This window comes from Rutilus rutilus, assembly GCF_951802725.1.
Source record: "Rutilus rutilus genome assembly, chromosome: 15".
Classification (NCBI taxonomy): domain Eukaryota; kingdom Metazoa; phylum Chordata; class Actinopteri; order Cypriniformes; family Leuciscidae; genus Rutilus; species Rutilus rutilus.
Window position 1 is genome coordinate 9107332 of NC_140220.1, and position 25960 is coordinate 9133291.

The window sequence follows — 25960 nt, forward strand, 5'->3', positions numbered from 1 at the left end:
TGTGCAAAGACCTTCGATTCACTTTTTTTGTTGTCCCTGCTTCATGCTTTGCTTTCCACTTTTTCTGTCAAAATTTCAGAACTGTAGAACTGATTATGTTTACAAACATATTTTGAAAGTTGTTCGAATTATTGCAGGACGGGTTGTTTACATTTCTATTGTGTTTTGATGCGTTTAACAAAGTAAAAATCAGGTTCAGTGGTCATAAAATCTTCTTTTTATTAAAGAATGTAATATAGCAAGGCAGTAAAATACTGATCAAAAGAGAAGAAAAGTTAAAAAACACAGTTTCACATATTCCCATTTGATTTAAATAAAAAGGTTGATTTCTATTAATAAAATTACAACCGTGGAAACAAACCATGTCCTGCAGAACATTCAAACAAACAGGAACATCACACAACCGCAAACCATGCTTCTGTACAATGAAATAAGATAATAAAACCGAATATCTCGACAAAATAAACACTCTTGTGCACAGACGTGTGGAGGTAGCTTCATTGCCTGACAGGAATGGAGATCATGGTGTTGCTAGGGTGTGAGAGCTTGTGTCAGTGGTCTTCTCAGCAGCATTATCTCCTTTGGCAGTGATGTGGCGAGCTCTTTCCTCATTCAGACTCTTCACCAGACTCAACACCTCTGGGTGATGGAACCTGCCTGTGACGAGAGGGGAAAATACATCCGAGTCATATAGCAGTCAAAAGAGTTAGTGTATGTCCTAAAGACAAATGTCTCTATTACCCCTTTTCCACCAAAAAAGAACTGGTTCGGTTCAACTTGCGAACCTTCTCAGAACCTGTTTGTTTTTCCACTGACTAGAGAGCCAAGCGAACGACATCGTTACGTCACTGTGTATGTTGCCATACATCTTAGCTTTCAGAAACTTCACTGTGTATGTTGCCATATGTCTTAGCTTTCAGAAACGTCACTGTGTATGTTGCCATATGTCTTAGCTTTCCTAGAAACGCTTGCGCCAACTTCAAGCATAACAATTACAATGGCGGACTACATCGTCTTTCTGCAAATGTTTCTCCTGGCTTTGCAATCCTATTTTGGGGTCAGAAGAAGACATTTAGTACACATTTGTGCTGCTTGTCTGGATTACTATAGACGGAGGTTACGTTCGAGAAGAAGTTCGACAATACCCCTGCCCCCAGCCCCCGACGTAAGCATGACGTGGAAAAAGAATGGTTCTAGTCCAGCAAAGAGTTGGTGCCGCCCTGGAACCAATTTTCCTGGCCGAGAACCGGTTCTTTGGCTGTCGAAACACAAAGAACTGGTTCGAGAGTAGGCACCGGCTCCGAACTGACACCAGCACTGCCTTGGTGGAAAAGGGGTATATCTGTCTAGATCAGGGGTGCCAAACTCGCACGTCCTGATTTTGCAAAATTAGACGCGTTGATCCTGGAACAACATTCTGTTTTAACCATATCCCTGCCCCTAAACCTAACCCTACGCTTAAGTTCTCTCTAAAAATTATAGGTGAATCACACTGATGTAGAAACACTTAACCCTGGTTGTAAGCCTAAACTTGACATGAACTGTAAACTTCTCCCTCAAATCTGATTGGTTGATTGGAATGTGTTTAACAAAGATGTTGATCCAGGAACATGTTGCACTTGGTGAAATCAAGTTCTGTGCTACTCAATCCTGCAGAGTTTAGTTCCAAACCTGCTCAAACACACACACCTGTAGTTTACAAATAATCCTGAAGGACTTGAGTAGCTGGATCATGTGTGTTTATTTAGGGTTGAAGCTAAACTCTGCAGGAATGTGGCCCTATTGAGTTTGACACCCTTGATCTAGATCAATAGCAATATTCAATATAACGTAGGGGTGAATTACATCACAAAATGAATGGTTTCGGATCATACTGTGTTTTCTGAGTCATAGATCGGATCATTTTTTGGATCAGCAAACAAAAGTGTGTGGGGGGAGACAAATATAACTTTGTTTTCTATTTATTATTTAAAGAACACCTTAAGTACTTCAATACCACAGCAAAATCTACTAGCCAAACTAATAAAATTCAAGTAAACAGTACTTTTCAGGTAGTTCCAAAAGTAGTATTCAGGTACAAAAATTTTATAATCAAATGTAAAATAGCACTGCAGAGTCGTCAGTGTATAAATTAAATATAATTTATATTTTTTAAAGCCGATTTTCTTTGTGTCTTTTGTCATCTTCTTGAGCTTGAATGGTTTAAAATCGCTTGAGTGTTTAAATTGGCAGGACTTAAAAACAAATCTAAAATGTAAATGATAAACTTTCACTTTATAATGGTCAAACTTTGCAATTACTCTGCGAATCACATGCATGCCGAACGGTGGAGCCGGGTCTGTGCGGATCAACTACAATCCGTTACACCCCTAATTTAAAGCTATTGCATTTAAAATAATAATTGCAAGTATGAAAACTACAAGTTATTGCAAAATGGCCTATTCAAAAACATGCAAATATTTGTAGAGTGTGGTGAGACAGAATCGATTTGTTCATTTGCAGAACGGCCACTGTTGGGCACATCTCATACAATTTACTTTGCTTGCTCTTCTTAGAATTACTTATCTAATTAGATCCTGAGCTTGTAGAAGTTAGAAACCAAGATCAAACCTTCAGTGCAGGTGAAGAACTCCTGGAGTCTTCCAGGTTTGCCCTCCAACTCTTCATATTCATGAGCTTGTATTATCATCTCCAGCTGGTCGAACTCTTTCACCAGCTTGGCTTCTGGACTGGACTGAGCCTCATACTCCTATGAGGGATGCAGTCCAGTTTATAATGTCATTCTGAACCAAAATAAAAGGAACTTGGTCCTGTGGTTTCGTTTTGATCATTAACTGACCTCCCATAAGTTGTAGATCTCTTTCCGCAAGCCATCATCTAACAGGCCTGTGATATGCACCATTGCCTCCTAAAGAGAAATATTCTCAATGTTTAATATGTACACAAACTAAATATTTTAAATGTAAAATTAAACTCAAAAACATCATACATTTTCCCTTCTGTGCTTCTCTGTTTTGCTAACATTGTCTGCAGGAGCAATATCTCCCACAATACACTCAGCCAAGTCATGAACTAAAGCCAGCTTCATGCATCTGTGAAGAGAAGAGATGATCAATTATGTGAATGCATCTAAATGAACTGATCGTTATTATTTACTTTGCACATTTTAGAATAATTGTCTTTGTTTTTTATAAATGTTTTTATTAAACTTCTAGAATTGTAAAGATATTTATACATTTTGTACAATTTATGTTGCTTGAAATTAGCTTTCTAGAACATTTATGCATAAACCTCAACAGTTTTTTTTAATTAAAACTTTGACCGGTATGAATAAGTATATGAATTAATATAGAAATAAATCGAACGAGTGTGATTGAAACAAAATGAGCTGCACAAATGTGAATGAATCCTAATGAATCGAACACGTGTAAATGAGATGATTTAGATGTGTTTGTAATGTGTTATGTAATCTTGTTAAAATGGATTTCATAAAATTGGTATCGAAAAAAGTATCGTTCAGGAACCGGTATCGGTATCGAAATTTTTTGAACGATACCCAGCCCTAGTTACTACTGAGAATGGTCTGGTTTTAACCAGGCTAGAGGACCATCTCATATCAGGCCCAAATATAAGGAATATACAGTACAAAGTTATTTCACTAGATGGCAGCAAATTCCCACAAAATGGCAAGGCAGTGGTTGGCATATGTCATAATTTCAGTTTTGAAATCATAATGGAGCAATGCAGTAGGAGAGCGACCTTCTGTATTGACATTTGGGGAATCCAGAGTGTTTCTGTGAATTTCAAATATTTATTGAATTGATAACACTTCAAAGTTAAATAACCATTATATAATAACCAAAATACAATAAAATATATATTTTAAAGTTAAATAACCAAAATACTATGTTTGATAGTTATACTTATAATTTTGTTTCTATGACATGCAGTTCTAACTTGAGCTCTTAGCTCTCCGGTTAGAATATTGGCTTCTTGACCCTTTAAGAAACACAAAACTCACTCTTGCACTCACACTTACACACAATCTCTCACACACACACCTCACTCACTCACTCACTCAGATATGTGGTTTATGGGGACTCTCCATAGGCGTAATGGTTTTTCTAATGTACAAACTGTATAATCTATCCCCCTACACTAACCCTACCCCTAAACCTCCCAATCACAGAAAACTTTTGGCTTTTTTTTTTTTTATTTCAAAAAACACCATTTAGTATGTTTTTTAAGCCGTTTGGTTTAGAAGGACACAGATGTCCTCATAAACCATGTTTACGTTGTAATACCCATGTCATTATACACATTTGTGTCCTCATAAACCATATACAAGAACACACATACACACACACACACACACACACACACACACACACACACACACACACACACACAATAACAGTATGCTCTGACAGGGGGGGTACAGTGTGTGGTCATTGAAAATGTGTTCAGATATATATTCTTCACAGAAAATGAGCCAAGGCCAATGAGTCTGAGTTAGAAAAAATAATTAATCGTATAATTTTTCTCTTGATAAAAAATGAAACCGGGTCCTATAGGACCCGAACACCATACAAGGGTTAAAACGACACTAACGAGACGCTTAACAACACAGCGTACAAAACAAACATTTTATATAGATATCATATTCTAATTAAATGAATACTTACAATCACAGAAAGAATGTCCTTGGCGATGGTCAATTTCGTGTCCTATAGCTGAATCATACGCGTAACAGCTGTTGTAAATAAGCTACATCTGATTGGTTAATAATAATCCTATTTCAGTATCTTGCCGCACTATTGGCTCGACTGATATAGTAGGCAACCGCGTTTGCCTGCATATTTACGGGTCGTGCAATATAATTTCGGGGGAAAATGTGCAATAAATGGGAGTGGCAACACTTTTCATATCGTTGAGAATAAAACAACCGTCCCAACTTTACAAATCCAGGTTCTCCCTCCATGGGGATCATCCATTTCGAAAAGTAAAACAGATACGGACCCTCGGCCCACGCGAGATGCAATGCGATTGGTTGCTGGACCAGCTAATGGAATTAATATGTGTAAATCTTATTATTTTAATAGGATTTAAAATTGCCTAGTCATTAGATTTGTGAATTATTTTTCTGAAAAACAATATTATATCATTAATCTTTTAATTATTTTGGCGAAGTTTTATATTCATAAGACAAAAATAACTCAAAAGAAACCCTCCTATATTACCTTTTATAACACTGATCTCACAATATACTTAGAATATCTTTTAACCCTTGTGCTGCATTATATATTTTACGACGTTGAGTACATTAAGGGACAAAAATGTCCACTCTAAACACTGCCATAAAACTATTATATATTATAATTTTTTTCCACTTTCATTGTTAAATCTTTTAACCAGCATCAGTCCTCATCATAACTACCAAATATTTATTTAATTTCAGGATTTTAACCCTTTAAATTCCAGTTTTGGTGACGATACCATCAATTTGTATAAGAGGAAAAAAACACAAATATGTAATTATTTTCCATATACTAAATGCAAAGTGAAAACCTTGGCTTTGGATTATCACAGTCTTGAATATGTCAAAGTTTAGCAGCAACATTATTTTTGGTGCATTTTTATTTTTTGTGCTACGTCAGATTTAAAAAAAAAATCACACATAGCGCATTTGTTCCTATTTAAACCCATTAAAATATCCATTTTTGAACCCACTGTCATATCATAAAATCATAATTTCTATTCAAATACCCTGTCATTACCAAGCCTTGGGGTAAAATATTAACTTTTTACAGTTTTCCACCAGTTGGTACCATTTTTCATATAATTGACATAATGCAAACATCTGCAGTATTGCAAACATTTTCCTGATTTCTACTAGGTGACTATAACCTGTGCCTGTCTCCCTACACATCAAAATTTGCGCTAGAAAGAGAGCAAAACTACAAGATCACCATGATCATGAATTTTTTTATTTTTCTAAATTCTCTAAACATATCAAACATATCAAAAACTTCAAAACAAAATGGGGTCATTATTCAGCGGACCAGCAGGATGGTTGGAATGTGGCAGCAGGGAGCCTGGGCAAAATGGGAGCATGCAGTGGACCGCAGAATCTCATGGGCAGAGCTGTGGAAAGCAGACCCTCATCGAATACGGTTCCTGATCCAGGCTGTCTACGATGTACTACCAAGCCCATCCAACCTGTTCAGCTGGGGATTGGTGGAGTCACCAGCCTGCAACCTCTGCCTGAAGAGGTGGACCCTGGAGCACATCCTCAGCTGCTGTTCGAAGGCCCTGGGTGAGGGCTGCTACCGGTGGCGCCATGAACAAGTCCTGAAGGCCATAGCAAATACCATCAGCTGTGGAATTGGCCACTGCAAGCGCCTTCGCCCAGTGAAGAACACCATTGCTTTTGTCTGGGCTGGGGAGAAGCCACCACTAGCTGCCAGGGCCGCCTCATCTGGCCTGCTAGCAACAGCACGAGACTGGGAGTTGAAAGTTGACCTGGGGAAGCAACTGAAATTGTCACCACCACAACACTGCGGCCTGACATGTTACTTATCTCAGAGACCTCAAACGCAGATCGTTCTCCTAGAACTCACCGTACCCTGGGAGGACCGTATCGAGGAGGCCAATGAGAGGAAGAGGGCAAAATACGCTGAGCTAGAGGAGTGTCGGAACAATGGGTGGTGAGCGCGGTGTGAGCCCATTGAGGTGGGATGCAGAGGGTTTGCTGGCCAGTCTCTCTGCAGGGCCTATAAAATCCTGGGCATCATAGGGGCCAGTAAGCGAAGGGCCATCAAGGAGGTCACGGAGTCAGCAGAAGTTGCCTCAAGGTGGCTGTGGATAAGGAGAGGAGAACCATGGGTGGGGTAGGGCTACCTGGACACAAGCTGGGGCCTGATCAACCCCGGCTGGGTCGCCTGGGTGAGAGTGTATGATGCTCGAAAGACCCTAAACACTCCGTGACCCCAGGTAACGTCACTGATGATGTGTCCAGGTTGCATCAAGTCGATGTATGTTATAAGTATAAACATATCAAACATATCAAAAACTTCAAAACGAAATGGGGTCATTGTTCAGCCAAATCAAACTGAAAGAAAACAATGCAGTGAGAAGCGCTTTCTCTTGCTAAATTCACACACACACATACACGCCTACACACACATCCTACACCACCAACACACACACACACAGAGAGGGAGAGAGAGAGAGAGTATAGACAGAAAGGGTAAAATACGACCTCAGGATATTATGATTTGTCACTCGCCTAAACACCATGTATTATATTTAGGCCCTACACACACAGACACACACACACACACACACACACACACACACACACACACACTTTTGTCAACGCAGACACACATTGCTCTCAGACATCCACACATACTCAGAAACATCATTTTAGATCATTGAGCCATTAAAATGCTTCATAACACAGTCAATTGTGCCCCTAGTGGAAACCAGGAAAATAAGGTGCATTTCCCCCCATAGGGAATACCTATGTAGTGACGTCATCTGGTGGAATACACTATATAATGCAAATATAATGCTTTTGCTTCAAAATGAAAGGATGTTTCAACATAAATCATGATTCATGTATTAATGACGGCCCCGGCTTTAAACAACGTTTTAATGGGTTTCAATGGGACATTTTTGGCCATTATGGTGCTGAGTGTTCCTATTTGATCTATACAGTGTGTGTTATACAGTATATATTATGCAAAATGGAAGCAAAATTTTAAAATGTATCCAAAAAGTCACAATTTTGCCAAATTACATACCATTTGCATTAAAACAGCCAAAATGGTCAAAGAAATGAAACTGAAAAGGACAAAAATGTCCCTAATGCAGCACAAGGGTTAAACATGAGATCACAAAACAAAAAGCTTATAAAAACAATACAAATTTTAAAGCTTTTCAAATAGGCTACATATAACTGCCCTGATATTATAAACTTTTGATTTCTGTATTTATTATTTATTTTATTATTATTATGTACATTTATACTTTAGTTGTTGTTGTTATTCTTTGGTTTATACATTTTGAATTGTATTTACAGTGCCTTGTATTTATTTTGTTTTTTGTTGCATTGTACTTGAAATGTTTGTAATTTAACTAAATAAATAAAAAGCACAATATGTTATGTATGTAATAAGATATATTTTCTAAAATCAATACTTTCAATATTATATATTATATGACGTTACTGTCACAAAAATAGCTTTAATGGTTCTGTGTGTTTTTTTTTTTTTTTTAAGCAAATCTGGAGGCTAATGAAATGAAACAGATGAGAATCATTTTCCCATCTAAATACAGTTGATTTTATTGTAATGTGATGAATCAGAAAAATAAACAAATATAACATTCGCTTAGGCTGTTTTGGTAAATGGACCAAAATAAAGTGAAACCAAAGTAACAATTTGATGTGACCAGACCACTGACATTGATAATGAATATTATAAAAAAAATTAATAATAAAATGATGGCACCACAAGACGACGTTCACTTACAGAGCAAATTCAGCAAGTTTATAGTTAACTGGGTAGCAACTGTGAACTATTTTAATAGAGAATTCAACAATAATTTGGATTTCTTCACCACTACTACTAACCGGTTGGATGACGCATTAGTTATACAGAAAGCTGATTGGCCTTGATGGTTATGCGGAAAAGGGCCGATTTAATTATTAATTTATATGATGTCCGATTTATTCTCCCTTGTGCCTTTTTGCGCGCATTTTCCACGGGTTTTAATAATAAAACTGGTCTGAAAGAATGAATATCATATTAAAGAAAACGATTTAATAAATCAGAGTCGATGTGCGCGTGCATGCGTGATTCGAATTTTAGTTGCTATGAAGGTTATGAATTCTGACTGCATATCTATTTACACTTGAACTGATCGCTGTCTGTACGCGCATAGTGTTTTAAAATATAGATGCTGTAACGTTAGCGACGCGTTTTATGAATTCTGCCAATATTTACACTTGAACCGATCGCTAGTATCTGGGCGTGCATGCTATGATTCGAATTTGATTTGCTATAGCGACGCCGACGCGTCTTATGAATTCCGCAATCTGCATGTATTGATCTACGCTGCACGATCGGGTGTCTTTTGCTTGAGAGACGAGGCGAAGCAACAAGACTTTTTGCTGAGAATTTTCTGTGCGAAACTTCTGAGCGAAGCTGATTTCTGGATTTCTGAGAGGAGACTTATTGCAGAAGGACATCGGAGCCTTGGATATATCCTTTATAGAGAGTTAACGTTACATTTTTGAAAGATTTCTATTGTATTGTATTGTGTTGTTTTGTATTTTGTATTGATTGTATTGCAGTTTGGAGGAGGATATTGATTCGCCATCACATGATGGGTGATAGAGGAAGTGAGTGCTTTAATTTTTCATTTGCTATGTTTTTTGGTGTGATGTTGTACATTTATTTGATTCATTGCATGTGAAATAAACTTGAATTGAATTTGAGTAACTTAACTTAAGTAAAAATCTGTAATTGACCACAGACATTGATTATTATTATTAAACTATGTAATGAAATATTCCATCTTAAGAGCACCGCAGATCCAGGAGAGTTGCTTGCTCTCAGACGGCTGGTCAGGAGGTTTGCAGACGCGGTTCAGACCGAGTTCAGGATCCGCTGCCCAGAGATGGACAAAGTAAGTTACACAATTTCCTTACTTGAGTGATATTACTCAGTTACAAGTAAACGTTGAAAAGACTGATTTTTACTTGAGTAAAAGTACAGAAGTACTTGTTTTTAAAAGTACTTAAAACCTGTTAAGCTTCACCAGTGCGCGGACGCACTGAAGCGTTTTTTGTTTTGTTTTAAAAAAAAATCTGATTTAATGATATACCTTGACAAACTATACATCATTAAAAAGATATAAGACTCAGGTTTCAGTATTTGACCACTATTGTATTCTGAGAAACTTATAGTGACAGTTATGTCTTAATTTGTGTCAGGAGTTATGAAATGAAAAAAATGCGTCGATACCTTTAATATGAATTATGAGCGTCAGCTGCTCCCATTCAGAAAAAAACTGTGCCGTTGTCATGACAGCGCTTGACAAAACAACGTCCCTCAGGGCTTTTAGCTCAAAAATGTGCAGATTTGGAGAAATATTGATAGATTCTCATAGGTTTACATCAGATTTCTATAGACAGGAATAATATTTATTCAATTTATACCCAAATGCGTCGATGTAATCATTACGAGCGCTTGATACTCTGATGTACTGTGTTTTCAATCCATACCAACAGCCTGAGGGCGCTCTAAGCACAGTATAGTTCATATATGCAACATGAAGAAGAGCCATAATCATGTGACATTCCAGGAAGTCCCGAACACATTCAAAGCTAACATAAAGACGTTTTGAAGACAATAAATATGATTGCGATGATATTTGATTTGCCTGTGTTTTTCGAGCCATGTCAGGTATTTTCATAATAATAGATTATATTTATTATGTAATGCTAATCGATATAGACTTTATCATCGTGCAGAATACTATAAAATAATATGTTTTCTGTCTGATTTTTTTTAAATCTGAAGCCAATTTAGATCACAGAAGATTATTTAAAACACTGGACTTGCGTTATAAAGTAAGTTTGGAGCACAAACGTGGTTTTAATCTCATAAATTGTCGTGTATTGATGGTGTGCTAAGCTAACATGCTAGCTCGCCCCAGGTGCACCTGCCACCTAGCAGTTATTCTTTTATATTTTTTTTCTAAATAGGAATGCTTACTGAAATGTTTCTTTATTCCAGAAGGGCATTTGATACAGTTTCAAATGTGAAGTGAGAACTTTGATAAAAGAAATTAGGGAATGAAACCCTATGAATAGCCAGTCATTAGTAGCTATAATGCAGACAAAAGAAATGCATATTTAGAGCCATAACCAGGCTGGAGAGGTGTGAATGTGTGCATGGGGAGACTGAGACTGAATGGGGCTCGTTTGCACCACAAAACAATAGAGACAAAACACTGAATAGATGATGACTAAACATCAGTAGCATTTTAGAGTCTAATCAAAATAAAGTCATATGACATGATATTGAAAAACATTTAACTAAATACAGAGTTTTAGACTTATCTTCAGATTTGAAATATAACATGGTCAGACATGTGGCTTTAGCTGCAGTGCATTTCTAGATTGATACAATGCGATTTGATACAATGTATAAAAATACATTTCTAATAACTTTACAAAACTTTGAAGCTATTTATAACTATTGTTTTTTCATTATGACAATAATTAATTCTACATTTACAATAAACTGCCAGCTGTCAGCTTTCAAATGAGATCATACTTGACGTCAGAGATGGGTCTAATAGTTGTTTTCATTTGTTTTTTCTTCATTTCAGAAAACTCTACAGAACATAGGAAGGGACCTGGTCGTTTCCTCAGGGCCTGGAAGGCTACGAAGGCTGTTTTCAGCTGCGGCTCCAGTAGTGCTGTGACTGTTGTGGAGCCTTTTATTCCTGAACAATCATCATCACCTGCTCCAGATCACTCTAATGGTAAATCATTATTTCTCCATCATTATTTTAAACAGTACTATCTTGATTTGCACTCAAAATAAGGCTTGTTTTTACAGAATATTACAATTATTTCCCCCATTATAATATTATTTTAATGACATTTTTTAAATAAAACAATGGATCTAGCAACGGACACTCTACTGACAACAAGTAACTTTTCAACTACATGTCAACTTATTCTAACCCTAACGGTCTACTAATACTCTACTAATACTGTAATGAGAGTTAGTCGACATGTTGGTGCAATGTTACTTATAGACAACTGAATGTCTGTTGGAGGAGCATCACAATAAAGAGTTTGCAGATATTAAGCAGAGACTCTGTTGCACTATTAAGATTTGAATTGTAAAATGTAATTTATGTCATTATATCATTGCTTAATTTGACGTCAGAGATGGGTCTAATAGTTGTTTTCATGAGTTTTTTCTTCATTTCAGAAAAAGCTCCAGAACATAAGAAGGGACCTGGTCGTTGCCTCAGGCTCTGGAACGCTGTTTTCAGCTGCGGCTCCAGTAGTGCTGTGACTGTTGTGGAGCCTTTTATTCCTGAGCCATCATCATCACCTGCTGCAGATCACTCCGGTGTCAAGCCAAATAATGGTAAATCATTATTTCTCCAACATTATTTAAAACAGTATTATCTTGTTTTCCACTCAAAATAAGGCTTGTTTTTACAGAATATTAAAATTATTTCCCCCATTATAATATTATTTTAATGACATTTTTTAAATAAAACAATGGATCGAGCAACGGACACTCTACTGACAACAAGTAACTTTTCAACTACATGTCAACTTATTCTAACCCTAACGGTCTACTAATACTCTACTAATACTGTAATGAGAGTTAGTCGACATGTTGGTGCAATGTTACTTATAGACAACTGAATGTCTGTTGGAGGAGCATCACAATAAAGAGTTTGCAGAGGGTCTGTTGCACTATTAAGATTTGAATTGTAAAATGTAATTTATGTCATTATATCATTGCTTAATTTGACGTCAGAGATGGGTCTAATAGTTGTTTTCATGAGTTTTTTCTTCATTTCAGAAAAAGCTCCAGAACATAAGAAGAGACCTGGTCGTTGCCTCAGGTTCTGGAACGCTGTTTTCAGCAGCTCTTCCAGCTCTTCCAGCTCTTCCAGCTCTTCCAGCTCTTCCAGCTCTTCCAGCTCTTCCAGTAATGCTGTGACTGTTGTGGAGCCTTTTATTCCTGAGCCATCATCATCACCTGCTCCAGATCACTCTAATGGTAAATCATTATTTCTCCATCATTATTTTAAACAGTACTATCTTGATTTGCACTCAAAATAAGGCTTGTTTTTACAGAATATTACATTTATTTCCCCCATTATAATATTAATTTAATGACATTTTTTAAATAAAACAATGGATCTAGCAACAGACACTCTACTGACAACAAGTAACTTTTCAACTACATTTCAACTTATTCTAACCCTAACGGTCTACTAATACTCTACTAATACTGTAATGAGAGTTAGTCGACATGTAGGTGCAATGTTACTTATAGACTTATAGAATGTCTTAAAGGGACCAAAATAAAGTGAAACCAAAATAACAATTTAATGTGACCACTGACAATTTGATAAAAAATGATGTCTGAAAATGATTTTTGATGTCTGAACTGTTCCATCCTCAGGCCAACAGGGTTTGTTCAGGTTCGACAGCCTGGAAGGGTTTCTGTGTCCTGCGCTGCCGGGTCAAGTTCATGTCGAGCCAACAGAGACATCAACTGGTCGAACTGCTCAGGGTGCCGTGGAGGCTTCTCCCGTGAACAAGAGCTCAACAGGTGAGACTGAAATAAGGCTGGGCAGTGCAAAGGTTTCAGATAGAGATTTTGCTATTTCATGCATAACTGAGTCAAGTTTTTAACATGTCCGGTCACATTTACTGTTGCTTCACCAGCACTGATATTTTTTTATTTTTTAAATAAAACAATGGATCTAGCAAGCTAATATTCTTAGTCTCATATTGAAGTCTCATATTTTTCTGTTTGTTTTTCAGAGTCCTTTGAGTCTCTCTATAACGTGGAAAAGATAATTGGATCCGGAGTATTTGGCGAGGTGTTCTCGGGAACACGCAAATTTGATGGCAAAACGGTAAATCTTGCTGAATTGTACAAACATTTTGCTCTTGCATGGATCCAAACACATTTAAAACAATTTACAGATGGTTTAATACTTAGTACAAGGCCAGGTGCTTTAATACTGTTACTGTTATTGAAAGATTTTTTTTTTTTTTTTTGTGCAGGTTGCCATCAAGCGGATACGCAAGATTGACAGTGATCGTTATCTTAATATTGTAAGTTGGCCAATACCCGAATGTGTATTGAGTTGTTTAAGGGCAGATTACTGTAGTTAATACACCCGTAGGAAGCATTAGGTATAAATGTGATCAACAAATGAGCCTAGAGGCATGAAATAACTTTGAGCTGAAAAGGCTCTTTTGAACGCATCTAAAAAGATCAAAGAATAGTACACTTCAAAATTATGTTTTCTTCAGATTTTTACCCAGCTAACATTCTGTCTGCTTCTTCTCTCTAGCCTGGGAATCCCGAACCTCTCCTTACAGAAGTGGCACTGCTGCTGCTGATGAAGCGAGAACACATAAGCCCCTTCGTCATACAACTGTACGAGTGGTTTGAACATCCTAGAGAATTCACTCTGGTTATGGAGTATCCGGAGCCCTGCGAGAGCTTGCTGGACTCAATGACTCGTCAACCTTGGAGTGACTGGTTCTCACGGCTCATCATGAGACAGGCTGTGCGGGCAGTGCAACACTGCATCCGTCATGGTGTTTTCCATAGTGACATTCATTCACAGAATTTCCTGATAAAGAAAGACACGCTAGAACTCAAGCTGATAGATTTTGGCTGCGGTCAGCTATTTAGTAGTGAAGGCTACGAGCGCACCGCATACAAGGGTGAGCATTTTGGGAGTGTGGAAACCTGACGGTAGTGACTTACTAATTATTTGATGATGCTTTAAAAAAAAAAAGCTAACAATGTGCAAATGTCTTTCTTACAGGAGTTCTGGAATACTGCCCACCTGAACTCTTTACAGAACGTCGATTCCACGCCGTCCCAGCAAACGTCTGGTCTCTAGGAGTGTTGCTGTACGAGTTGTCGAACGCATGTTTTCCTTTTCTTACTATAATGGAAATCACACAAGCCAAAGTTACACTTCAGAACCACAACTTATCCAAACGTGAGTGAAAAATGATAACATGGATAAACACACACATAAAGCAAACGATTTGTACAGAAAGTTAAAGGTTGTAGTGTCAGAATTTTCATGTATAGCGAGAGCCATCGCTGTTTTCAAAAATGCCAGGTCACATGGTCATGACTAACCAGCTCTCTCCTTATTCAAATGTGTACAGACTGCAGGGATCTGATTAGACAGTGTCTAGCCCGGGATCCATCTGAACGCCCCAGCTTAGAGCAGATGTTACAACATCAATGGTTCTGATCGTACACTACACTAGATTGGAGAAGCTGAGGAGATTCACTCGATCAGTTTCAGGTGCGAGGAAGTGTAACAGGCAGAGTTGGATTATTATCTTTTGTCTTAAATTCTGGATTATTTCTAGTGAGATTTTCTAATTTGTGTTCATTGTAATGTTCTTGTTATAGTCAAATCACCTTCATTTATATAGCGCTTGCCAGACAGACGCAAAACCGCTGACCAAGTCTTTTGGTACTCAGTGATCAATGAAGACGTTTCATGTTCGCTACAGGAGTTCAGGTATGTTGATGTATTACATGATACTGCTGATACAGAGGACCTATAACTAGTCTTGTTACACAATAAGTGTCACATAATAGTAACACACAACTACTTTGTATATTACAGGTGTCCAGACGACAGATATATTTCCGGACATTGACAGTTTGTCACCAGCGGTTTAATATTTAGGACCTCTACACCTATAAAGTGGCCATCAAAGAGACCTCGTGTGGAACTGGAGGAAGAGGATGACGAAGAAACCCTAATGGACACATCATCTGCAGTAGCACCTGAAGAGCAAGATTATACATTTGATCCAGCAGAGACAGACACAACTTTAACGGAGACAGCAGACATGTCGTAAGTTTCAAAACTGTGCATTTGTTTTAGAACAGGGGTGTCAAACTGAGTTCCTTGTTGGCCACAGCACTGCAGAGTTTACCTCTAATTATTATTAAACACACCTGAGGCGGCAGCTAATCAACTCTCGAAGGCTCATTAAAAAAGATGTGCCTGTTGACCCTTCTGGAACTGAGTTTAACACCCCTGGTTCAGAATTGTATATATTTTTTTTATTATTATATTTTGTTACTTTTGTATTTAATATTTGTTAACCAATATGAGTTTTTGTTTCTTAGTGCTCAAGCATCTTGTCCCATTCATAAAACCGGAGCTGTTTGAGGTGTCACCGGTTTACAAGCGGAGCTGTTCTTGTGCGTTCTCCAAAAATCGGAACTTTTATACGAGTTGAACAACTCTGCAAAAACTGTCAGTGTTCACGCAGGCAGTACTCCAGCTGGGAACCTCCATGTTTCTGCTGCAGTATATCTTTGTGGGGCTTCATTCTACAAATTCGAAAAGGTAAATGAAATATCAAGTACACTAACAAGTTTTTATTAACACTTTACCATGTTAAAATGTATTATTTAAAACTAATAATGTGCTACATAATCTTGGCCACTTTTTGTGTCACCAGATATGCTCTACAATGAATCTGCAGCTTTTTTGGACACCTTTCGCGCCGATTGTACGTTGAGCCAGCTATAGTGCACAAGTGGACGCGCTGGCAAAATGAGACGCTAGATCGCCTGAGTGAAAGGGAAAGGGTCATCGTTGGAGGTGACATGAGGGCTGACTCACCAGGTACATAGTTGTAAATAAGAAGGATGCATGGATGCTCGGGTATTTTCCGGATCATGAAGCATAACATGCATAGTAGTTATAGGTAGTGTCTAACTGAATTCAATGCACTCGTGGTAATAATGCTTTCTGTAATATTTCTTTCAAAGGCCACTCTGCAAAGTTTGGAAGCTATACATTGATGGACCTTCAGACCAACACCGTTGTGGACACACAGCTGGTTCAGGTGGGAGAGAAGAAATATCAGTATTTAAAAAAAATGACATTTTGAGAAGTTTAAAACTTCTGGTTTGTCTAGGATGATTGTTTCGTTCCCTACTTGTCTATTTCAGAGTAACGAAGTGGGAGGAAGCTACCACATGGAAAAAGAAGGATTACAGAGGAGCCTTGCCCTGTTGGAAGCTCGTGGTGTTACTCTGGAGTGTATTGTAACTGACCGCCACCCACAAATACAAAAGTACCTCAGAGAACGTACCAGTTTTATGATGTGTGGCACATCTAAAAAGGTTTTATTCATTATAAATCGTACAAATTCAATTACATAGATTTATAAGTGGGTATAATATGAAAATTAAGAAATTGTGACAGTTTATAGGCATATCACAAATATTTAGTACTGGCAAACTGTGAACATCACTGTATTTACTCTCAGCAGTAAAATGCTCGTCTATATTTTTATTTACAGGGATTGCGAGGAAACTTGAAAACATTTCCAAGATGAAAGACTGGAAATGGCAGAGAAGCATTAAAAACCACATTTACTGGACTGCATCATCTTCAACCACTGGACAAGAAAGAGTGGCAAAATGGAAATCGATTCTGAACCATGTCAGGAACGTACACACTCATGAGGATCCAAACTTTCCTGCTCGTCTACATCCTCTAAAGGGAAGCAGAGACAGAAACCAGTGGCTTGTTGCCAGTATGATACTGTAAACAAGTATTATTTGTATGCAACACGACATAAACAAATAAAAAAGGGACTGTTAGTCAAAGTGTAAATAACCTCAAATTAAAGTTATTAGTTGTAATTAATGCAATTTTTGTATAATTTCTCATAGGAACTCAGGCATTCTACAAGCTGGAGAAAGTGATGACAAACACGCGGATTTTGAAGGACATCATCAAACTAAGTCCACATCACCAGACTTCATCTTTGGAGTCATTTCATAGTGTCATTCTACGGTTTGCCCCAAAAAATGTGGCGTTCCCATTTCTTGGAATGTTGTGCAGGTAATTGAACTGCTGTTAAAATAACTTTACATCACTATAGGCTATTTTCCTGAATTGTGTCTGTGCACTTGCAGACTATACCTGGCTGCGTTTCATTACAATGAAAATGCTGGTCGTGCACAAGCAACATCATCAACAGGAATCTCACAGCAATTCCCACACGAACACCTACAGTGAGTTATTGAGTTATGATGACGGAACATGCTAATCGATGAATCAATATCTCCATATTAACTACATTAAAACATCAACTAACCATTCTGAAACTTCCTGCTGCAGTCTATGTTGTAATTTCTTCTACAGCCTCTCCTTCACTGTCCGATTCTGGTTCATACATATACGGCTGAACAACATTACTTGCAGTTTCAGACATTTTCATAGTATGAAAGTGTGATGGATTTGTTATTGCTGTCATGTAGTCCTAGAAGCTCCTCCCTCGTCTGAAAAGGGGGGCGGGAGCAGCAGCTCATTAGCATTTAAAGGGAAACACACTAAAACAGTGCGTTTTTGCACAAGCCAAAATTTGGCAATTTTAAAATGCTATAAAAAATGATCTGTAGAGTATTTTGAGCTAAGACTTCACATACACACTCTGGGGACATCAAATAATTGTTTTACATCTTGTGAAAAGGGGCATAATAGGTCCCCTTTAAAGCGGCATCCCTGTAGCAAACAGGAAAATAACAGAATCAGTAAACCAAACAGAATTCAATTCTGTTCTAGCTCTAAAAAAACATTCATGAGTTGACTTGTTCGTATACTTTTTGTTTTGGATAGGAAATAACATACTTGCTGAGAGCTCTGAGCTAGAGACTTGACCCCGAAGCCAGAAGTCCAACACCAACCTGACAGAAACTCAGAGCCCGTCCACGTCTGAGCAAGAACGTGTTTATATTTTATTTAACATTTGTATCTCTTGAATTGAAATGTTGCATGTATATTTTTAATAAACGTTAAAGAAAATCGTAAATGGGCTTTTTCGTTTGGACTTGTTTTGGGATCCTTGGGATATTTTTTTTATTATTAATATGGATTTATTATTATGCAACAATAACAAATACAAAACAAGACAAAACTGTAACAAACAATAATAGACAAAATAGATACAAATTAAATGAAAACAATATCACAGGCAGAAAAATGGCACATCTTTCACACTGTTTACATGTGATGCAAGTCAAAACGCCCTTGGAACAAAAAAGTAAATATAAAAAATGATAAATGCACATTTACCACATACTTATTTTTACAACAGTAAGTTCATTCTGCACATTGTGATTTGTTGAGAGACACTGCAATGTAGTTCCTATTGTCTCAGTATAGCACTCATACCTAACTTCTAGAGAAATATCACACCTACATGGTTTACATTTGTATAATTCACCAAATTCCAAACAGCTGTGTTGATTGGACTTCATGCTGGAAGGATGTTACTGCTAGTTGTTGTCAAAAATAAAAAGATGTCTGTCTTTGTTTCATTTAATGATAATACCATGTGCTATAACATAGGTTTTTACACTACTGCAATCATGCCGCAGCACACTAGTGTGAAAAACATCAAACCTACAATAGAAATCTAAATAGTCAATTGTTTTTACCATTGATGGTATTTAAAATCACTGGTTTGCCTGGTAACACAGTGAAGTTTGTGCCTTCACAGGAGCAAAATGCAAGCTGGCAAAAATAAAGAAAACCATTCATTTACATTATCTGTAACTGGCTGCAGACACACATATCCAGCAAAATTAGGGATTTCGTGGGAACATACCTTGCTCATGGGTGCAATATCCACTTTCCCCTTTAATGATGCATGAGGTTGGAGGAATGGCTTCAAAAAACCCATTAATCAGGCATTCCCTGTTGTGGAGTGGCTGTTTTTTGTGACGCACTACATCACAGTCCCCACAGAACCACTCATCAGGAAGACACTCTTTGCACCTAGGGAGAATAAAAAAAAAAATATATATATATATATATATATATAGAAGACATTTTTTCAGGTGAATAACTCATAAAGTACAATACGCTCAATTTAAGCTATTTCAAATTTAGTTAGATACTAGGTTTGATTCTATTGTATAGATTGCATAGTGGCTCAGTGTTTAGCACTGTCACTTCACAGCAAGAAGTTCCTAGATTTAATTTTCTCATTAATGTGTTATTCATCTGGGTATCCAAGTTTCCTCCCATCCCAAAAGACATACATCTTAGCCTATAAAGCAGGGCACTGAGCATTAATTCCTCTGTGTCAAGGCTATGTTTGGTGGCTCTCCCTAGGGGGGTCCGCGGGTATGGGCCATTAAATGGCACTTCCAGAGACACAAAATTAGATCAATTAAGCCCCAAAACTGTTTGAACTTACTAAATCTCACATATGTTGATATTCATATAAAAAGATTAACCCTCAGACAGTCTTCGTTTCGGAGTCACATCCTGGGCCTTCCCGGTCAGAAGTGACCGGAGGCCTAAAAATGAAACTTCCTCCATCCCAGTAAAACCAATGCAATTTATTTTTGTTCTATAATATTTATTCTTTTTAATTTTGTATTTTGAGATCATTTTATTGAATTTATTAATATTTATGCAATATTTATGGTCTATTTTTGCCATTGAAATTAATAAAAATATTAATTTTTTTTTATTTATTTTTTTTATGCAGTATTTTAGTTTAATATAGAGTCTAGGCCTTCAAAAAAAAAAAATGTTTGAAGCAGATTAGCACCATCTGGTGAGAGTATGGAGAGAAAGCGTAGAACCATGGTGTAACCACTAGATGGCATCTACAGTTCTCTATGGAGAGGCATGTGAATTCCCCAGCTGTTTATGGACACATTTACTTATTTATTTTTTTACAGAATTTGTAACAAAAAATGCAGTTCATTCAATTATAACACTTTATGTAAAATAATCTTTTTTTTTTTTCAATTTCCCATTCATTTCCTATGGGGGTCATTTTTGACCAAAGACCACAAGTGTGACTATTTTTTTTACAACCACTTAGCATGCTCGAATCATGACCTCAATTTTTTTGTGTGTGCACATACCTAATGCCATACAAGTCACCAAGTTTCGTAACATTCCGATGAAGCTGTGATTTTTAAAAATTCAAAACAGATTTTTTTGTAATCAAAATTTATTGGTGTGTATGTGTATAAAAGTGTGTTTGTATGTGTGTGTGTGTGTGGGGGGGGGGGGGGGGGGGGGGGGTCTGTTTTGCACTCTTGATGTTGTAGAGTGTCACCCCTTTACAGCGGTGTACTTTTTTTTAGGATTGTGGCCGATTTGTAGATTGTACACACAAAAATTCGGAGAATTATTATTTTTTTTTTCAATTTCCCATTCATTTCCTATGGGTCGGTCATTTTTGACCGAAGACCAAAATCTTGTTTGTTTGAGTTATTTTATAATGGTCATGCTTTAAAGATGGCCATCTTAAACACTGCAGAAAATCAGTATATTACCCATTTTTCTTAATAAATATATATTCTTAAAACAAGATATTGAGAAGCAACATTTTGTACTATAATAGAACTGTCAGAATAATATTATGCATTTATATTTTTTCTAATAATCTTATATTAATATTTATGCATAACAGTATATTTATTCACATACGTCATTTAATATAAATAAATATATATATATATATATATATATACTAATATATATATATATATATATATTAGTGCTTATCAAATGAGAGTTTCTTGTTTTAAGGATGTTTAGGAATTTTTTCTGGAAGACAAGTCAGAAATATAGATAAAAAATTGGCAAAATATAAGAACTTTTGCAGAAGTGTTAAAGGATATTCATTGTTGTATGCTCTTATTAGTGCATTTTAAAACAATTTTATTCATTAATGACTTACAGAGATATAATACTGAAAATCAATGAAGCCCAGTTCTAATTTATTACTCAGTCCTGCATTTACTTTAGCAAAGTAGTGTTGATTTTACTGTAGATCCAATACCTCCTGCCTTATTTTACTTCAGCATGTTTGGCCTTCAGGTACTGTATCCCATGAGGTATGTGTGTTTGGTTGCCAGTGTGTGACGCTGTCTCTCTGCATGTGTCTGGGGGGTTTTCTACCTCATGTTTGCAGTGAACATTCAAAGAACAATGTGTAGCCTTGCATGCTCATCGGCTCCTAGCTATAGCAGCAGAGCGCATGATGATACAGTTCACACTGGATGACAAGTAATGCTTTTTGCTTCTCAGGATTTCATCAATATCTTCTACTTCAAAAATGAACTTTTTATTTTGTTTAAATAATGATAAATCGTATTGTTGTGCAGTCCTGAGTGCTACGTTCAGCCTACTTCATCAGTCCAAAAATGGCAGTATTGGGAATGGTTAATGTTCATTAGCAAATGTAATATACAGTGGCCCTAAAAAGTACACTTAAGTCACACTTAAAAATGTATGAATACCATTGCATAAAAAATTTCACAAGGTTTCCCATGACAAAACAATTGTTCAAAATGAAGACAAAGTATTTGTAATTTGTGTGAACTTGAGGGAAACTGACCTCATGCATCGACCAAAAATGAACTTAACGCCAGTTGGCCAAAAGTTATTTTTTGGTATTCATACATTAAGTGTAACTTAAGTGTTCAAATAATTTTTGTGACCTCTGTATTAAAATTCATTTACAAAATCAGTTGTTGTGGTTTGAGTCTCATATGACCAAATGTTGCATGGCCTATAATCTGTCAGCAAAAATGATTTACAATGTTCTTTCCCTATCTCCGATGCGCACCAAATGTCGCATTCCATTGGGTAAGATATTGTGTTCATAGATCCCAGATAGAGATGAGCGATAGCTGCTTTTCGGTTAGCATCTGCATGATGCATGAGAACAGTGACGGTGCAGAAACTAAATCTGACTTAAAGACAGGATTCCCATAAATAATCAATATGGGTGTGAAGGGGTGTTCAAATATCTGAGCAGTTAATATATTTCAATACAATTTCAATGAGTGTCAGCCTAACATTGATTCTAACACTGTGTGGAGTCATAAACTCTTTAGAATAGATAGGCTAATATGAGATCTGAAATGGTTCAATGTCTGAGACTATGGCATAGCATTATAGACTGGTCTTATTTTAATTTAAATTTTCAGCAAATCAATGGTATTAATTAATTAATGGTAATACCTGCATGTACCAACTTTTTCATCACACAACAAAAAACCTGGAGAGGATGTTAGGACTCCTTTTGAATGGACCAAGTTTAGAGTTGGATTAGGTTTGGTGAAACGCGTAAAACGAAATTGTCTTTATTCCACAGGAACTCACCTAGTTTCAAGTCCTTTGAGGAGAAAGTCGAAAGCACAGTTTCAAACATTAAGGTAAGCCTGACATAAAATGACCTTATTAGTGGTCAAACACTAACTTTGTTCAGTGCTGTTAATAATTGATCAGCTTATCATTGGAAGTTTTCAACTTCACTGTGCTTGTTGTCAACACACTATCCAATTTTATGAGAGTTTTGTGTTGTGAGCAGTCAAAGGTTGGAGGAACAGGAGGTGCAGGCAGTTTTGAAGAGGTCCTGTCATCAGCGGCCCATGCCAGCGCCCAGGACACCCCTACTAACAACGTAACTGAGAGCGGTGAGCGCTCATGCTGAAGATGTTAAAGGTCTACAGGTGGAACTATGATGCCTCCTGGTGGTCTGGAGACCACAGTGAAAACTGCTCCGGGGGCCCACGACCATGACACAGTAATACATGCCTTCAGATGTTTGCTGGTGAATTATCCGTGCAAAATATTTATTCTTTTTGTACGGAAGGAAAACAACCAAGTGGAGCATGTTTATTCTTTAACTTTTCTTCACAATATATGTATGTTTTTCAAGGAGACTGCCTTTGGTGTTGTCCTGCGTTACTTTATCATTATTTATACTAACTCAACATTGTGTTAACAGCAACAAAGCATGATACATTTCCAGGACCAAAAATAATGGCTGAATATCCAATCCTTGAAGTACTTGAAAGAATGTTTAACTAAATGGATGTTAACTTGCTTTTTTTCCTGTCATAAATCTGTTAATGCTCCTTTTCCTGCTGTATACACAACTAGAGCACATGTTTGCTGATAACAGATGCAAACAGCAAATTAAGGATATATGTTTTACTGCAGTCTATTAATTTATCTAATATACCTGGTGTGAATTATTAATTGGCAACAATAATTGTCACTGACCAAAAATGTATAGCATTATTATGTCCTGTTTTGTTTTTTTTCATACATTTGTGTAAAATGTGTTGCAGCTTTACATATTTAACATTGACATTTAAGTCAATCGTTGTTTTAAGGAAGAGGATTTCATAACTAAAATCTTTCTTCAAAGTGTTGTGTTGAGCTGCGTTCATTGATAACGTTAGTCATTAAACGTTTTTTTGCAAAGTCACCAAGTCCCGGCTCATCAGTCATGAAATAAAGGTGAACTGAAATCATAAACCATAACATGAGGATTCATTTTACTGTTTCCTCATCATTAAGACAGTAAAATGTGGCAAAGTCTGTGCAAAGACCTTCGATTCACTTTTTTTGTTGTCCCTGCTTCATGCTTTGCTTTCCACTTTTTCTGTCAAAATTTCAGAACTGTAGAACTGATTATGTTTACAAACATATTTTGAAAGTTGTTCGAATTATTGCAGGACGGGTTGTTTACATTTCCCTTGTGTTGATAAAAGATAAAAAACACAGTTTCACATATTCCCATTTGATTTTAATAAAAAGGTTGATTTCTATTAATAAAATTACAACCGTGGAAACAAACCATGTCCTGCAGAACATTCAAACAAACGGGAACATCACACAACCACAAACCATGCTTCTGTACAATGAAATAAGATAATAAAACCGAATATCTCGACAAAATAAACACTCTTGTGCACAGACGTGTGGAGGTAGCTTCATTGCCTGACAGGAATGGAGATCATGGTGTTGCTAGGGTGTGAGAGCTTGTGTCAGTGGTCTTCTCAGCAGCATTATCTCCTTTGGCAGTGATGTGGCGAGCTCTTTCCTCATTCAGACTCTTCACCAGACTCAACACCTCTGGGTGATGGAACCTGCCTGTGATCACGAGATGGGAAAATACATCCGAGTCATATAGCAGTCAAAAGAGTTAGTGTATGTCCTAAAGACAAATGTCTCTATTACCCCTTTTCCACCAAAAAAAGAACTGGTTCGGAACTGGTGTTGGTTCAACTTGCGAACCTTCTCAGAACCTGTTTGTTTTTCCACTGACTAGAGAGCCAAGCGAACGACATCGTTACGTCACTGTGTATGTTGCCATACATCTTAGCTTTCAGAAACGTCACTGTGTATGTTGCCATATGTCTTAGCTTTCCCAGAAACGCTTGCGCCAACTTCAAGCATAACAATTACAATGGCGGACTACATCGTCTTTCTGCAAATGTTTCTCCTGGCTTTGCAATCCTATTTTGGGGTCAGAAGAAGACATTTAGTACACATTTGTGCTGCTTGTCTGGATTACTATAGACGGAGGTTACGTTCGAGAAGAAGTTCGACAATACCCCCGCCCCCAGCCCCCGACGTAAGCATGACGTGGAAAAAGAATGGTTCTAGTCCAGCAAAGAGTTGGTGCCGCCCTGGAACCAATTTTCCTGGCCGAGAACCGGTTCTTTGGCTGTCGAAACACAAAGAACTGATTCGCGAGTAGGCACCGGCTCCGAACTGGCACCAGCCTTGGTGGAAAAGGGGTATATCTGTCTAGATCAGGGGTGCCAAACTCGCACGTCCTGATTTTGCAGAATTAGACGCGTTTATCCTGGAACAACATTCTGTTTTAACCATATCCCTGCCCCTAAACCTAACCCTACGCTAAAGTTCTCTCTAAAAATTATAGGTGAATCACACTGATGTAGAAACACTTAACCCTGGTTGTAAGCCTAAACTTGACATGAACTGTAAACTTGTCCCTCAAATCTGATTGGTTGATTGGAATGTGTTTAACAAAGATGTTGATCCAGGAACATGTTGCACTTGGTGAAATCAAGTTCTGTGCTACTCAATCCTGCAGAGTTTAGTTCCAAACCTGCTCAAACACACACACACCTGTAGTTTACAAATAATCCTGAAGGACTTGAGTAGCTGGATCATGTGTGTTTATTTAGGGTTGAAGCTAAACTCTGCAGGAATGTGGCCCTATTGAGTTTGACACCCCTGATCTAGATCAATAGCAATATTCAATATAAAGTAGGGGTGAATTACATCACAAAATGAATGGTTT

General features: G+C 37.2%; 3 protein-coding genes across 5 annotated transcripts in view; 2 read left to right on the forward strand and 1 right to left on the reverse strand.

Moving 5' to 3' along the window:
• Positions 1–199: 199 nt before the first annotated feature.
• The window catches only part of LOC311304704 (5'-deoxynucleotidase HDDC2-like), a 28642-nt gene continuing 2881 nt past the window's right edge, over positions 200–25960 (reverse strand). The window contains exons 1-5 of one of the 2 annotated variants that reach the window (XM_084431889.1): positions 4686–4757; positions 2990–3092; positions 2840–2908; positions 2611–2749; positions 200–657 (exon numbers count right to left, since the gene is read on the reverse strand). In XM_084431889.1, the coding sequence (XP_084288015.1) occupies positions 521–657; positions 2611–2749; positions 2840–2908; positions 2990–3088 (444 nt within the window). In that variant the 5' untranslated portion in view covers positions 3089–3092; positions 4686–4757 and the 3' untranslated portion in view covers positions 200–520. Of the gene's footprint in view, positions 658–2610; positions 2750–2839; positions 2909–2989; positions 3093–4685; positions 4758–25960 lie in introns of those variants that run through there. The other variant, XM_084431888.1, reaches the window with a different exon arrangement.
• LOC311304700 (serine/threonine-protein kinase pim-2-like) overlaps positions 9363–25960 on the forward strand; it is a 31979-nt gene continuing 15381 nt past the window's right edge. The window contains exons 1-12 of one of the 2 annotated variants that reach the window (XM_084431879.1): positions 9363–9409; positions 9592–9696; positions 11407–11562; positions 12630–12830; positions 13239–13388; positions 13604–13698; positions 13850–13900; positions 14143–14521; positions 14626–14805; positions 14981–15123; positions 15234–15345; positions 15454–15491. In XM_084431879.1, the coding sequence (XP_084288005.1) occupies positions 9391–9409; positions 9592–9696; positions 11407–11562; positions 12630–12830; positions 13239–13388; positions 13604–13698; positions 13850–13900; positions 14143–14521; positions 14626–14805; positions 14981–15069 (1425 nt within the window). In that variant the 5' untranslated portion in view covers positions 9363–9390 and the 3' untranslated portion in view covers positions 15070–15123; positions 15234–15345; positions 15454–15491. Of the gene's footprint in view, positions 9410–9591; positions 9697–11406; positions 11563–12629; positions 12831–13238; positions 13389–13603; positions 13699–13849; positions 13901–14142; positions 14522–14625; positions 14806–14980; positions 15124–15233; positions 15346–15453; positions 15492–25960 lie in introns of those variants that run through there. The other variant, XM_084431878.1, reaches the window with a different exon arrangement.
• On the forward strand, positions 15526–18666 carry LOC311304703 (uncharacterized protein). The gene is made up of 8 exons (XM_084431887.1): positions 15526–15687; positions 15966–16188; positions 16304–16470; positions 16617–16693; positions 16800–16973; positions 17153–17700; positions 17775–17873; positions 18478–18666. The coding sequence occupies exons 3-6, from the start codon at positions 16452–16454 to the stop codon at positions 17186–17188; spliced, it is 306 nt and encodes a 101-aa protein (XP_084288013.1). The 5' UTR covers positions 15526–15687; positions 15966–16188; positions 16304–16451; the 3' UTR covers positions 17189–17700; positions 17775–17873; positions 18478–18666.

What these genes read in the sequence shown, in the direction of transcription:
- LOC311304703 (XM_084431887.1), top strand. An exon ending in TGGACACACAGCTGGTTCAG is followed by an intron (nt 16,694 to 16,799) that starts GTGGGAGAGAAG and finishes TGTCTATTTCAG; the next exon opens with AGTAACGAAGTGGGAGGAAG. An exon ending in TGTGTGGCACATCTAAAAAG is followed by an intron (nt 16,974 to 17,152) that starts GTTTTATTCATT and finishes TTTTATTTACAG; the next exon opens with GGATTGCGAGGAAACTTGAA.